Source organism: Oryx dammah, unplaced genomic scaffold, assembly GCF_014754425.2.
Source record: "Oryx dammah isolate SB20612 unplaced genomic scaffold, SCBI_Odam_1.1 HiC_scaffold_23, whole genome shotgun sequence".
Taxonomy (NCBI): domain Eukaryota; kingdom Metazoa; phylum Chordata; class Mammalia; order Artiodactyla; family Bovidae; genus Oryx; species Oryx dammah.
The window spans coordinates 30,788,666-30,804,531 of NW_024070207.1; the positions used below are offsets into that span (position 1 = coordinate 30,788,666).

Sequence of the window (15,866 nt, forward strand, 5' to 3'; positions counted from 1 at the left end):
TGTTACATTTCTCACCATGTGCTGTTTGTAGCTAAACCAAGGGGCTTCTCTGGTGGCTCAGACAGTAAGGGATCTGCCTGTAAAGCAGAAGACCCAGGATTTGATCAGGAAGATCCCCTGGAGAAGGGAAAGGCAACCCACTTCAGTATTCTTGCCTAGAAAATTCCATGGGCAGAGGAACCTGGCAGACTACAGTCCGTGGAGCAGCAAAGAGTCAGACATGACTGAGCAACTAACATTTTCACTTTCACTTTCAAGGCCTAAAATCCAGATAACTGCCTACCTTCTGAAGAACATGCTATGGGAACTTGAAAAGAAAGAGGTTAAAATTGCCCTTAGATGCTCATTGGAATTTCAGTGGTTGTAATGATGGTGGTGGTGGTGAACAAATAAGCAGTCCTTTCCCAATACCTTCATGTTTAATGCTTAGATAGTACTTTGGTTTGTTTTTTGTGAGTTATTCCATTCTACTTTGCAGTAGAGTTGTTTGTTATCACTTATATTACAACTGTGAGTTTCTTGGGTGCAGAGACTATGGTCTATTCATTTCTACATTTTCTCTAGCCCCTTCTGTAAGTCTTGACATTGGTTTATTTAATTCATTTAGCAGATATTGATCAAATGTGTACTATATGCAAGGCACTGTGCTCATTTTAGGAATATAGAAATGAATAGAACAGATAAAAATATTCACTTTCATGGAGGTTATATTTTTGATTGGAGAGACATGTGGCAGACAGTAAACAAATAAAATATACAGTATACCATTTAGTGACAAGTTCTATGAAAGACAGGAAGGAGGACAAGAAATGTCATTTTTTAGTGGTTTACAATGAGAGGTTGCAAAGGCCCTGAGGTGGAATTGTGCCTGGTATTTTCGGAAACAGCAAGGAGGCTAATATTGGGTTGGCCAAAAACTTCATTTGGGTTTTTCCATAACACCTTATGAAAACCCAAACAAGCTTTTTGGCCAACCCAATACATCTGGAGTGGGTGACATAGGAAGAAATATCAGAGGATGAGTTTGGAGAGGTTAGGATGGGGAGAAGTGGACATTGTAGGAGTCCACCTAGGTCATTGTAAGAATTTCAGCTTTTATTTTAAAGGACATGACTGAGCAACTGAACTGAACTGAAGGTGCCAATAATGCTTTTGAGCCAAAAAGAGATGATATGACTTAGATTTAAAAGCTTCATTCTGGCTGGAGTGTGAGGAATGTGCTATAAGGGAGCAATGGTGTAAACCAGGGGATCAATTAGGAGGCTTTGGCAATAATTCTGGTGTGGTATTGGGGAAGTAGAGGATGCCTTTGGATTCTGGATATATTTCAAAGGTAGTACCAACAGGATGAACTGATGGATTGTATGTGGAATGTGAAAGGCGGGAATCAAGCATGACTTCAGAGTCTGTGGCTTGAGCAAACAAAATAGTGAAGTTGCCTTTTACCAAAAAAGAGAAGACTATGAAAGAACATGTGGGGAAGGGGTGGGAATCAGGAGCTCAGTTTTGAACTCAATACATTTGAGATACCTTTTAGATATCTAAGTAGATACATTGAGAAAGCTGTTGGATACTCAAGTCTGTGGCACAGGGGAGGGACCTAGGCTGGAGCTGTGAACTGAGGATTTTAGATTCAGTATGTAAGAAGGCATGAACTTAGATTGTTACTGAATCACCAGTATATATTCATTTATCTGCTTTCTCTCCAAGGATGCTCAGCTCTGATATCAATTCAAGTAAACAAGGTGCCTCCATAGACCACTTATGGAATTTGTAGGTTCAGGAGTTAAATAGTTTTTACTATGTATGTGCCTAGAGTAGTGCTAAGTGGTATGGGGTATATAAAGATGCATAAGACTCAGAGTCTGCCTTCAAGGACCTTAATATGTGGTTAAGGCCTCAACTAGTGAAACTGTTCATGCTATGAAACATTGTGTACCTTTGAATGCTCATCAGTCAATCTGTCAGCTTTATAGAGTGATTTCAATGTTCTTTTTGCTATACATGTGATAGAAATTCCCAAAAGTGAGATACTGTACATGACAAAGGAGCCACCATCCAGATGTCAGTAGATTTCTTTGAAAATGCATATGGTGAAGAGCTGAAGAAAAATCAAGGAGTCATTTTCACCGCAAAATAAAATCATGGCCTTGTTTGGTTTCAAGCTAAGTTTCTTTAACATTGTATGAAAGGACCAAGTTGCAAAGTTGCAAAAGTGCAGGAAAATGATGATAAAATAATATATAGAATGAAAATAAGCACATGTTTACAGGACTTAAAACTTTTCAGAAGGCTTTGACATCTCAGATGGTGTTTGAGCTTCTCAAACCGCTCTGTGCTCAGTAAGGGGGATAATGCCTCTACTGGTCTTAAGAGCCTTATGACTCCTAGCTCAGCGTTCTGTGGGGAAGGGGATTTCTTTCAGTGATTTATCATGAAGTTTTAAATTTTATTTCTAAACCCGATTTAGATCCTGCTGTTTCTACACCAGTATACTCACTAGAAGTGCTGTTTATATCCTCTCGGTACTATGAAGAACAAAAATTTACCACCACCTAACTCATTAAAAATGCTCTGCAAGCCCGAGGCACAGAAGCCACAATATGAACACAAAGAGCTCAGTCCCCCTAAAGGACACTTTATTTCATGAGCCTCTCTAACTCAGATTCATTCTCTTCCTCGGAGCCCCTTTCTTAAATGCAATATTAAACCAGAGGCAAGAACGTGTTTTTTTCTGAATGCAGTTCTCTTACCAGTTTTCATTTCAAATGTAGGATGTGCTGGGTTAATATTTGTACTTCTGGCCACTTTAAAATCTTATAATTTTTGTTTTAATCTGACCACAGACTTTAACATAAAAAACATGCACACACCGACCGTAGAACAACACAGTCCTTTATTTGCATTCCGTTACAAATATTTTTGAAGGCTGTCTCTTTTTAACCTTAAGTATTTTCTGATACTGCTACCTCCAGCTTAATCCTAAATGCTTGATGAAGTATGCATGGAACATAGTGTTATTATTGCCCCAGGCTAGTTTCATGTCATACAGTTTGTCTTTGGCTCCCCTCCTTTGATAGTATTATCAGGACCAATTGTGAATCTGCCAGATGCATTTTCTTGCAAAAGGACAAATCTAAGCAAGCTTGTGTTTTTCCATCCCTCTTTCAGGACTGCTTACACTAAAGGAGTTCCTCTTCCTTTTTTCATGAAACTGAGCTTGCTTCATCAGAGATGGAGCAAACAGACTGCAAACCCTACCAGCCTCTGTCAAAAGTCAAGCATGAAATGGACCTAGCTTATACCAGTTCTTCCGACGAGAGTGAAGATGGAAGAAAACCAAGACAGTCATACAACTCCAGAGAAACTCTGCATGAATATAACCAAGAGCTGAGGATGAATTACAATAGCCAGAGTAGGACGAGGAAAGAAGTCGAGAAATCTACCCAAGGTATGTTTTTATTGGGTTTTTATAGCTAATATGATTTCTCACTAGGAAATGGGTTGTGTGCATAAACTTAGGTTTTGGAAACAAATTTGCTGATGTTAATTGGTTAACAATTCGTACTTCTTACATATGCTTAGTGAATCTGTTTCATATGCCAATCCTAATTGTGGCTGTAGATTACATGTGCTTTTTACGGATTATGCATGAGTTTGCATGCAGCAATCCTCTTATCAGAGCATTCAAAATTTGCTTAATCCTACAAATAGCCATTTACAGACTGAAAGATAAATAATTTATAGTAAGATGAAAAGTAAACAGCTAAGTGCTTTTCAAGCCATTGCCTATGTGGGACGAAAGTCTCAAATAAATCTTCAGCATCTAAAAGAGCTGTAAAAAGGTTAGCAGAGACTACCAAGCAAAGGTCCAGAAAGTTTGTTGACAGAATGCTGAAACCTTGTGCAGCACAGTCCAAAGGGAAGGTAAGCATTGGTTGGAACCCTCTCTACCACAGCCATGATGTGGAGCATATCCTTTGGACAACCTAATTTCTCAATTGTGGATTGACAAGATAGTTTCTAATAAGTAGATAACAGGTAGATAGAAATATGATTTCCTTATTTCTTTTCAGATGATAGAAAAGTGGTATTAGACCCCATTTTCACTTCATAGGAAAAAAAAAGAGATACTGATGTTGGTACTGATTACTTTTTTTAAAAGAAACAATAAGTCTGTGTGGAGATTTTTTTATTTTATTTTATTATTTTTTTGGTATTTTATTATTATTTTTTATTTGTTTAATTAATTAATTAATTTATTTTTATTTTACTTTACATGATTTGATTATCTAGATCAATGGTTCTCAAAGCATGGACCCTGGTCCACCAGCAGCAGAATCACCTACTGACTTGTTAGAAATGCAAATTCTCAGGGACCACCACAGACCATGTAAAATTCTTACAAATGAAAATTGCTTTATTGGAATCTTACATTAAATTGAGCCAAAATTTGAGATATTCATACCAACATTTAGATATACACTAAATATTTATATTAACTATGTTACTAATGTTTTCAGTTCAGTTCAGTCGCTCAGTCATGTCCGACTCTTTGCAACCCCATGGACTGCAGCATGCCAGGCCTCCTTGTCCATCACCAACTCCTGGAGTTTACTCAGACTCATGTCCATTGAGTCGGTGATGCCATTCAACCATCTCATCCTCTGTTGTCCCCTTCTCCTCCTGCCTTTAATCTTTCCCAGTGTCAGGGGCTTTTCAAATGGGTCAGCTCTTCGCATCAGGTGACCAAACTGTTGGAGTTTCAGCTTCAACATCAGTCCTTCCAATGAATATTCAGGACTGATTTCCTTTAGGATGGACTGGTTGGATCTCCTTGAAGTCCAAGGGACACTCTATGGATGGAGGTTTGTGACATTGTACAGGAGACAGGGAGCAAGACCATCCCCAAGAAAAAGAAATGCAAAAAAGCACTAATGTTTTAGCTCTTAACATACTTGGTAAAAGTTTTATATCTGTGCTCTCAAGAACTTCATTTTAGTCTACCCTATTTAGTCTGCTGAAGACTGCCACTTTGTTATGAGTATTTTTTTTCTTCTGCATAACTGGACATTGGGAAATATTTTCATATGGGAATTTTTTGGCTCTATTATGCTTTAAGCAATGTGTAATTACCATCAATGTTTATAGATTGTCTTTACAGCATATGAACTTATAATTGTGAGTTGTGGCTTATAGAATCAGTGTATAGTGTGCTTGACCTAATAATGTTATGAATTTAAAGAAGAATGCACTTCTGGTGACAGTTTGTTCTAAAAATATAAGTGATTTTATATTGAGTCAGTATAAAGACCTAGCCAGATTTTGTCTGCATGCATTGTGCTCAAAATAAATTTTGAGATGAGAGAAAGTTTGTCTTCTAAAATGTCATCCTAATTTCTCTTTAATAGCCTATTATTATTCAATAAGCTTTTATTGAGCACTTGCTATGTGTCAGGCTTCAAGTCAGATGGTTGGGATGTAGACGACCATGATAGTTTCTGCTTGTAGGAAACCCATAGTGTTGTGGAGAAAATAGACATCTGACAAATCATTACACTTAAATGTAGCAGGTACATTTACAAATAAATAAAGTGCTGTGGAAGTACATGGGTGAATCAAGATCCGTAGAAAAGTGATATTTGATCAATTTTTTCACATTTGAATAAGAGTTTACCAGGAAAAGGACGAGGGCTTCCCAGGTGGTATGATGGTAAGAATTAGCCTGCTAATACAGGAGATGCAGGTTCGATCCTTGGATGGGGAAGATCCCCTGGAGGAAGAAATGGCAAGCTACTCCAGTATTCTTGCCTGGGAAATCCAATGGACAGAGGAACCTGGTGGGTTACAGTCCTTGGGGTCACAAAGAGTTGGACATGACTGAGTGACTGTACACACACACACACACACACACACACACACACACTCTCACTCACTCACTCAGGAAAAGGACATTCCAAGAGGGCAGATTCTTATCCAGTGGATCTTCCCCACCCAGGAATCGATTTCAGGTTTCCTGCATTGCAGGCAGATTCTTTACCAATTGAGCTATCAGGGAAGCCCAGAGGGTAGGTTAGCAGGTGCAAAAGCATAAAACTGTGAAAAGGCTTAGCATGATGAAAATTTCAATATGAAAATTGGTACATTGGCGTCAGATCACAAAAAGTCTTCCATGCCCAAGTTAGGAGTTCCATTTTTTCCTTTCCACATTTTTTTAAAAAGCTTTTAAGTAATAGAGAATTTCCTGATGACTTATAATTTTTCAGATGAGAAGTGTAGAAGAGTATTGTAGATGTGTAAGCAGCAGTGTAGAAGATTGATTGCAATTGGGGGAAATTCGATGCAGGGAGACCATCTATGAAGCCACTGAATTAGCCCAGGCTAAGGATGGTGATGAATGTCTAAACTCTGGCTGTATCAGTAGAGGTGAAGAAACATATTCAAGAGGTATTAGTGTGGTAGAATTGATAAGCCTTAGTAATTGATTACTTGTCGAGTTTGAAAGAGATAACAGAGTCAAAGATTATTCTGAATTTCAAGTCAGAAAACTGGGAGGATGGTGATCCATTTACCAAGAGAAGAAAAATAGGAGGAGTGGGTTTGAAAGGGAATGAGTTTCTTTCTGAACATGTTAGGTCGAAGTTGCTTGGGTGACATCCAGGTGGATTTTCCTGCCAAGCAGTTGTTAATGTGTGTCTAGACTTCAGGAAAGATCTGGACTGTTGAAATAAATAGACTTGAGTTCACTGATATCTTATATCGTAGGAGATGCCTGGAGATGGATGAGATTACCCAGGGAGAATGTGTAGAGTGAGACCTGAAAAAAATTAAGGACCAAAACCCGAATCTATCATCCATGAACTGAAATAAACATGTTTTCGACCTATATTGACTTATGTCAAGTATAAAGATCTAGGAAGTGAGAGTTTAGAAAGTTAGGGTCTTCTTGTCACTGACTTCATGATCTTTAGAGACGCCCAGGAGGGAACATATGTGTCTCGTTAGGGGAGAAATGAATTAACCTACACCAGGCAAAATTGTGGGCCCCTGATTGTCTTTTTTTTGTGTGAAGTCTGGAATCTTCTGTGTTATTTTGGTCCATGTATACCTTTATGTATAAGAAAATGTTCTTGATTTTCGCAAATATATGGTAGCATCTTGCATCAAACTAGCTAGAGGTAACCTGACTCATTATTTTTAAGGAATAAAATTCCTAGAAAATCGTTGAGTTTTAAGATAGGAAGGAAGAAAGTTAACATAAGTTTGACTGGGCACCTGCTATAGTATCAGACACTGTGCTAGATGCCTTTTAAGCTCACTAACTGTGCAGCCTTAAGCAAGTTACCTCAGCTCTCTGAGCCTATAAAGTTGACCGCAGAGTTGACTTCATCATCATCAATACCATAATCACAATAGAAAAAATAAAAGTAGCAATAAGAATAAAAGAAAACTTGAATAGTACCTGCTGTGTTCCAGGGCTCTACTGGATACTTAAATTTACTCCTCATGAATGCCTTATGAGATGAGATGTTATCTCCAGTTTACCAATAAGGTAACAGGCTCGGAGAGAAATAACTTGCCGGTTTTTACAGCCAAGAAGTAGTAAGAGTTGGCATTGGAAATCAAGTCTATGACTCCAAAGTTTCCACTGTTCACTGTGCTACACTGCCTCCCATATGTACATCATGAGGTGGTTGTGAGGATTAATTGTGATCATAAATGTGAAAGTGTTTAGGAACTCAGTAATGGTTAGTTTCCTTTCATTTGCTTCCCTAAAATCCTTTTCAGCTTCTTTTGTGTTCAGTGACCAAGGTTTTACAAGGAGGTTTAAAAAGCCTTTGTGTTCTGATTTTCTTTAGTAAGGGGCAAATGATATGCTATATCATACTCAATATTTATAATGAAATATTTCTGAGTCTTATTTTTCACTTTTTAGGGAACTTACTGTGTCATTCAATTCAGGACTTGCTTGGGGAAATATTAATAAGAGGAAATCCTTGATCCTATTTTAAATCTTCATATTCTTATCTTTATTTGCCAAAAAAGCAGAACCCATCCCCACCCCCACTATGTACACAGAGGACTGGATTTTAAAACCAGTTTTCTTATTTTCCAAAAGCTTTCTAATTAAGAGATGGACACTAATCTAATATTACACACAATTCTTTGCTAATAGGATGAATGAGCCTTAGGCAAGCTTATTTTATATGATTTTTGGCAGGTCTAATAGCTGGGGTACATTTCCTGGAGGCACACAGGCTAGCAGTTGTTCCCAAGCAGCCTCACTTCCAAGTGAGGCATCAATTAACTAAGACATGATTATAAAATGAATGAAAATATGTGGATATATAAATCAAAGATAATAATTTTAGTTATGAGAATTGCCCTATGATTTTTATAATAAGTAAGATTGGTTTTGAATATAGCTGCTTTACTGAAAAGTGATTATGAATGAAAGTCACCCAAGCATAACAAATGGTATGAGGAAGAGCTGTTACAAATCCCACGGGATCATAGAATCTTGAGAACTGCATCTGACACATTTCATTTCTTCATTCTTAACCTCTCTTTTGTGGCTTCTCTTTCTCCTAATACGCTTTTTGTTTGTTTTTCTGCTTTCTGTATTGCAAGCTAAACCTAAATCTCACATTATCGCCATCTGGTGGAGAGAAAGTAAAATTGCCAATCTGAATTTACCAAAATTACATGAAAACAAAGCTAATCTGTCATCCTTCCATCCACCTATCCTCCCATCTATACATCCATCCATTCCTCCAACCATCCATCCATCCCTCCATCCATTTTTTTCATTTACTCATTTATGCATTAAACATTCATTTAGTGTCAAGTATTCCAGGTACTTTGCTAGGTGAATGAAGTTCATCTTGAAATAAATGGGCACAGATGATTATTATTTTCCTCCTCATTGACCCTAACTAATAAGCTACTTCATCCCACAGCAGAAACTGCTCAAACAGTATTGCCACTTGTGGGTTCAAGGCGTAGACAGAAGCCCAGATTTGAAAAGCACATCTTGACTCTAATTTCAAGCACTTATCAGTAGTATAAACTATTGTTGGCTTATATCTAAACAGTTTGGATAACAGTTCCCACAAAAATCTTGAAAGAATTCAGTCTCCAAATCTGTATTTATATGGGAAATATCACAGATGGCAGGTGTAATATAATGTAGCAAGGCCTGTAAAATGAAAATTTCAACCACATGTGATCACCTGTGATGAATTTCCTGCTGTAAGCATGTTATGCTTCTAGTTGTCACAAATTTCTAGCATAAAAATCTATAGTGACTGCCCAAAATTTTAAACTACATTATTTAGCTAAGTTATTAGCTAAATAACTATATTATTTAGCTAAATAATCTATAGTGACTGCCCAAAATTTTAAATGACATTATTTAGCTAAGTAAATAACTATATTATTTAGCTAAATAACTATATTATTTAGCTAAAACTAAGTTATTTAGCAACAACTTCAACTGGTTCATGTCTTTCAGCTAGTATTATTTGTTTATGAAAAGTTAATCGATTAATGGTTATTTATGTAGCATCTAAAACTGCTGTGGAATATCCATGGCATTTATGCACTGTACCCTCCACCTGTAGCACAGCAAACATCCCTAATCAAATCGTGGAACTCTTTCCTGCTGAGCCCAACTGCGGCCTCACATCCTTATCTACACATTATTCTGTGCAAACATTGTCAATCAATTAGAGTTGGCAAGGGAGATGAAACCTATTTCCTATCTGTGGTCTGCTTATCTGTGCCAAGTTCTGCCAAGTTAAACTCTGAAGATACAGATGAACGAAAAGCAATCTTTCCCCTCAAAGAATTCAGAGGACATTTAGGAAGGCAGATATAAACTAGCAAAATGGCAACCCACTCCAGTACTCTTGCCTGGAAAATCTCATGGACGGAGGAGCCTGGAAGGCTACAGTCCATGGGATCGCAAAGAGTCGGACACAACTGAGCTACTTCACTTCACTTCACAGTACTGCTATATGATTAATGTTACAAAAGTGGTATATGTAAAGTACTATGAGAGTCTAGAACCATGTATTCTGCTTGTGGAATAATAATGATGATTATAAGTGAAACATCTAACATTTATTAAGCACCAGGCACTGAGTAAGGTACTTTAGATGGATTGTGTTATTTAATCTTCCTAATATGCTATGAGGTTTGGATCATTATTATCCCTATTTTACAAATGAGTAAAGTGAGAATCAGAGATGCTAAATAACTTGCCCAGTATTACAGAGCGATTAAGTAATAGGACTGGGATATTGGAACACAGGAAGTCTGACATTAGGTCCCACTGCTGTCACTGTATGCAGACATAGCTCCTAATTTAGATCTCGAGTTCAAGGAAATGGTATCTGGGTGTGGGTGTGTGTGTGTGTGTGGGTGTGTGTGTGGGTGTGTGTGTGGGTGTGTGTGTGTGTGGGTGTGTGGGTGTGTGGGTGTGTGTGTAATCATCTAGAGATAGGTGGTTCCTGAAGTAGCAAGAGTAGAAAAGATCATCCAGTGAGAAGATGTACAGTCAGAAATAAAAAATGCCAAATATAATACCCCAAGAGATCTATGAATTTAAAATAATGGGTAGAAGATAAAGGCTGGTTTTGATGTCAGAGAAGAATCAAAGGGAAGGGGAGAGGCTTTCCAGTGGAAAGAGGTGACTAAACAGTCAAAGACTTCAGAATCAACAAGTAGAATGAAGATCGAGAAAAAGCAAAAAAAAAAAAACAAAAAACAAAAACAAAACAAAACAAAAAGCAGTTAGAAGGTCATTGCTGGCTTTGGACCAGAGATTCTCTACCTTAGTTGGACATTAAAATTACCTGGGGTTTTACAAATCCCAGTGCCAACACTGCTCCTCAGACCAAATTAAATCCGAATTTTTAGTGGTGGGACCCAGGTGTTAAAAAAAATCCCTGAGAAGATTCCATTGTGCAATGTGCATTCAAGATGATAAACAGTTCCAATAATCTTAGAGAATGACACCAGATCACAAGGACTTGAAGAGTGAGTACAAATGAAAGTAAGTGTTTGGAATAAGGCTCTATTGGGGAGTATTTCAGAATCTCAGATAAAAGGAAAGGCTTTGAAAGAGTTCAGTGCGTCCTCTCAGACAGGAGGTAAATTCCAAAATGGAGTGGCAAGCATTGAATTTCATGTCTTGGATAAAGGAGAGAGAGGGTTGTCTGCTGAAAGTGGGCATCAAGTCAAGAGCTTTATATGAGTAACAAGGGAGGTTTTCAACCTGGCTAAGATGGAGTGTACATACATATCTTCAGCTCAGGTGAGGCAGGACTGAAGATGGAGATGTGGAAATATTAATGACAGTTAATATTATTGACCATTATATGCCAAGTGGGCTTCCCTGGTGGCTCAGATAGTAAAGAATCCACCTGCCAATGTAGGAGACCCAGGTTCGATCCCTGAGTAGGGAAGATCCCCTGGAGAAGGGAATGGCAACCCACTCTAATATTCTTGCCTGGGAAATCTCATGGACAGCGGAGCTTGGCGGGCTGCTCAAGAGGTCACACAATGGGGTTGTCAAAGAGTTGGACATGACTGAGTGACTAAACAACATGTCAAGTAATCTGCTGAGTGGGTTCACATATCGCTTTTCTTTAGTCCTCATAACCCTGTGATGTGGAGATAAGCATCATGACCCCTATATTATAGAAGTACATAGCTTGAGTAAATAGCAGAGCTAAAATAGAAATTCATGACTGATTAAAGCCTATGTTCTTCCATCTACACTATTAGATGCAGCTCTGGTACATGATATCCACACTGTACTCCATGCTTTAAATATTTGTTCTCATTTGCAAAAATGATTTCCAAGTAGTATTGAGTGCCAAAGTGAAGTTGGAAATTCTTTATTTGGGGGGACACCACTCTGTAATATATCTGAGGGAGATAGGATATTTACTTTATATGTTATAATTTCTTCTTCTAATGAAAAGGGAACTCTAGACACTCCTTCATATTGTTAGCAGTGATCTCTGCAAACACAAATCAGATCATACCGTTCTTCTGAAAATCTATCAACATCTAATGCCCGGAGTGATGACTCTTCACAATAGAGGACAGAGGGGCAGAGGACTACTAAATGCTTTGAGAATCTGATTAAAGCTCTGAATCTTTTTTCAGAAAAAAAAAATGCACATACATACTATATCAACCATGTATTTCAAGGGTTTCAGGAAGCTTGAAGTCCTTCTGTATCTGTGGAACATGGGTTAAGATTCTCTGCTAAGGGAATTTCATATCCCCCTAGCTAATGCAGCGTAGATCTTACACAATTTAGTACTAAAAGTAGAAGCTACAAGGAAAAGCTTTTGAAGGTGGAAGGCTCAGCCCCTGAATTTCACCTTCCCTTGGTACTGAGTCACCTTGATTTACTGTGTTCATCATTAACTGGGAAGTTTTCTACCTAGTGTTAAATCCACAGATGGTCTGCATTTTGTTTCTGACAAGGGAGATGATATTTCCTTATATAGACATTTATATAACACACCTCTACATACAAATGATTTCAAGTTAGGCTGATGTGTACAAAAATACATACTGTACACGTAAGTTTGGAACCTGACTTCAGAGAAGGGAAGGGAGCCAAATAGTTGCAAAAATGGAGGAAGGCTATTTATAGCGATGCACTATAGAAATTGCACCTTCATGCATCCTTCAGAAGTCCTCATTTCTGTAAAACTCCCCTTTACTCCTCATCATTAAGCTATGAGTGTAGGTAGCCACATCTCTCCAGGTGGCTTGGTGGTAAAGAATCAGCCTGCCAGTGCAGGAGATGAGGGTCCTATCCCTGGGGCAGGAAGATCCCATGGAAGAGGAAACAGCAACCCACTCCAGTATTCCTGCCCAGGAAATCTCATGGACAGAGGAGCCTGCTGTGCTCTAGGCCATGGAATCACAAAGTCAGACACAACTGAATGACTAACCACACACACACACACACACACACACACAGGTAGCCACAATCAGTCACAATTCATCATCTCCTAGATACCAAGATATTATCAAATGGTAGGATTCACCTCAGTCAGTTCAGTTCAGTCACTCAGTCATGTCCGACTCTTTGCGACCCTATGAATCGCAGCACGCCAGGGCTCCCTGTCCATCACCAACTCCCGGAGTTCACTCAGACTCACGCCCATCGAGTCAGTGATGCCATCCAGCCATCTCATCCTCTGTCGTCCCCTTTCCTCCTGCCCCCAACCCCTCCCAGCATCAGAGTCTTTTCCAATGAGTCAACTCTTCACATGAGGTGGCCAAAGTACTGGAGTTTCAGCTTTAGCATCATTCCTTCCAAAGAAATCCCAGGGCTGATCTCCTTCAGAATGGACTGGTTGGATTTCCTTGCAGTCCAAGGGACTCTCAAGAGTCTTCTCCAACACCACAGTTCAAAAGCATCAATTCTTCGGCACTCAGCTTTCTTCACAGTCCAACTCTCACATCCATACATGACCACAGGAAAAACCATAGCCTTGACTAGACGGACCTTTGTTGGCAAAGTAATGTCTCTGATTTTGAATATGCTGTCTAGGTTGGTCATAACTTTCCTTCCAAGGAGTCAGCATCTTTTAATTTCATGGCTGCATTCACCATCTGCAGTGATTTTGGAGCCCCCAAAAATAAAGTCTGACACTGTTTCCACTGTTTCCCCATCTATTTCCCATGAAGGGTTATTATAGATTTTAATCTATACAGCAAATTGTCTGTATAGATTCTCTATATAGATTCTTAAACTAACTTCATAAAACAATACATAGTTACACTAATTATAGACATATTACACAGTGTGGTTTTACCTTTGACCAGTCTCTCTTATCGATGGACACTCTTTATCCAGGAATAACTTGGTCAGTTTCCCACTTCAGCCTTGCAGCTTTTGAGGCTGCATGGCCTTTTGCTCTCAGTCTGAAAATCTCTCTTACCTCTGCACACTCATCCATTTCAACTATCTATCCCTGAGCTCACTTTGCTTAATATTATGTTTAACCCTTTAATGCTTCTTCCTCAATCTAGATCAAAACCTACACCACAGTATGAAGAATAATTCTGGAGTTTTCTTCATAAATAACTCTTTACACTGTGGAATTATGTCTTTTCCTTTGTGGATCTACATAATTTCAGAAGTGAAAGACTGGCTTCCTGGTTGAGTGTCACAGAGATGACTATGCCCTGGGAAACAAAGCAACTGTCCTCTTTTTAGGTACATAATTTGGTTCCTCTGTTTGAATTGCTTCAGCTACAGGGCAAACTCAAAGGGGATATATACCCCGGGGTGGTGAAAAGCTTTGTTCTTTTCCTTTTTAACTCTTTAGGGCCCATTTATTATATGGTTAACTCAAAGGCCAGACATGGGTAAGTCAGACCATTTGAACGACAAACATGATAGATAAGTTGGCTGAAGCAGAGAGAGTACTGAAGATTGATGAAAAAGGGAGCTTGTTGAAATATAGAAGAAAGCAGTTGCTAAACCTAAAAAGTGAAGTGAAGGGGCATGGATTTGGTTCAATACCTAAAAGGGAAGCCATGGCACCTTGAAAAGTCCATAGAATTGATTGAGACAGTATCCATGTTACATGTTGATTCTCTTTTATTACAAAGATTTGAACAAGATTTCAGAATGGGCATTTCAAAATGTAGCTTTATATTTATGTGAACAGCAAAAGCAGTTTTAAATATCTGCAAAGGAATGACTGTGAGGTAATGCCAACATGTCCTGTCAGGAAACCATCCTGTCAGAAAACGGTTTTTCTGCTTTTTTGGTCATCTGTGATACAGAACTAGCTCCATATACAAATAAGTCTATTTATTTTTGGCACTTTTCTTTCTCATTATAATTCTGAAAGGGTCTAGAGGTGACAGAAGAGAAATCTTGAATCCCCTTGAACCTTGGAAATATTCTCATTTGAAGCCTTTTATACTAAAAGCTGAGAATTCTGGTGTCCTGTCAGTATAAACTGGACCATATGCAGTGCTATTTTGGTGCCAGTCATTCCTGTAACATATGAAGTATTTAATTTTATTACTCTTGAGTCTTTAACTGTTTGAGCAAATGACCCTTTGTGTCTTTTTATATCATGGAAGAAGAAGTTAGAAATGAGCTCACAGGCAAAAAAATAAAAAGAATTTAATAAGGACACACCCAAACCTTTCCTAGAATTTAAAGTTTAAAGCAAAATTCATTTCTCTACCCTCAACTAAGACATTTACAAGGTTTCACTACTAAAGTCCAATTATGTCTCCTTGGTAATGGTTCAAGTCCAGAGTTTTGAGAACACTTTAAAAAATGATCACATTGACATGGAAGTAGGCTAATGCTAAAATATCTCAGATATTGTATTGATATCAAGTGTATCAATAAATAGGGTACAAAATCACCTTCACTAATTGGAAAAAAGTTATCTATAGTGTTGAAGAATGAGAGTCACAGGAAATATATAATGTTGTTATACATTTTCTATGTATAAATACACATGTTTATATTATATTTTGTGATCATTATTTATATGTATATAACATAATTTATAGTTTTATATTTATATAATTTATGTATATAATTTAAAGAAGTAATGAGGTCAATTAATTTTTAATGGAATGGCTCTCTAATTTTTTTCCTATTGATTACATTTTCTTAAACAAGACATACTTATGTATAAAAATGGAGAGGCAAAAACAGAAGAGAAGCTATATGGAGTAGCATCTAAAATTCATACATGGACACTTATGCCTCCTATTTTTCCCATAATTTCCCACTCCAAATGCCCTAAGCTCCAAGTATGCTGGACAAGTGTTAGTGGCTGGCAAGCTACATT

The 15,866-nt window shown here is 38.0% G+C and overlaps 1 protein-coding gene across 1 annotated transcript in view; it reads left to right on the forward strand.

Moving 5' to 3' along the window:
* The first annotated feature begins 3,234 nt into the window (after positions 1 to 3,234).
* Positions 3,235 to 15,866, forward strand: part of LOC120882605 (teneurin-1-like) — an 82,798-nt gene continuing 70,166 nt past the window's right edge. The window contains exon 1 of the mRNA XM_040266623.1: positions 3,235 to 3,451. Within this exon, the coding sequence (XP_040122557.1) occupies positions 3,235 to 3,451 (217 nt within the window). The remainder of the gene's footprint in view (positions 3,452 to 15,866) is intronic.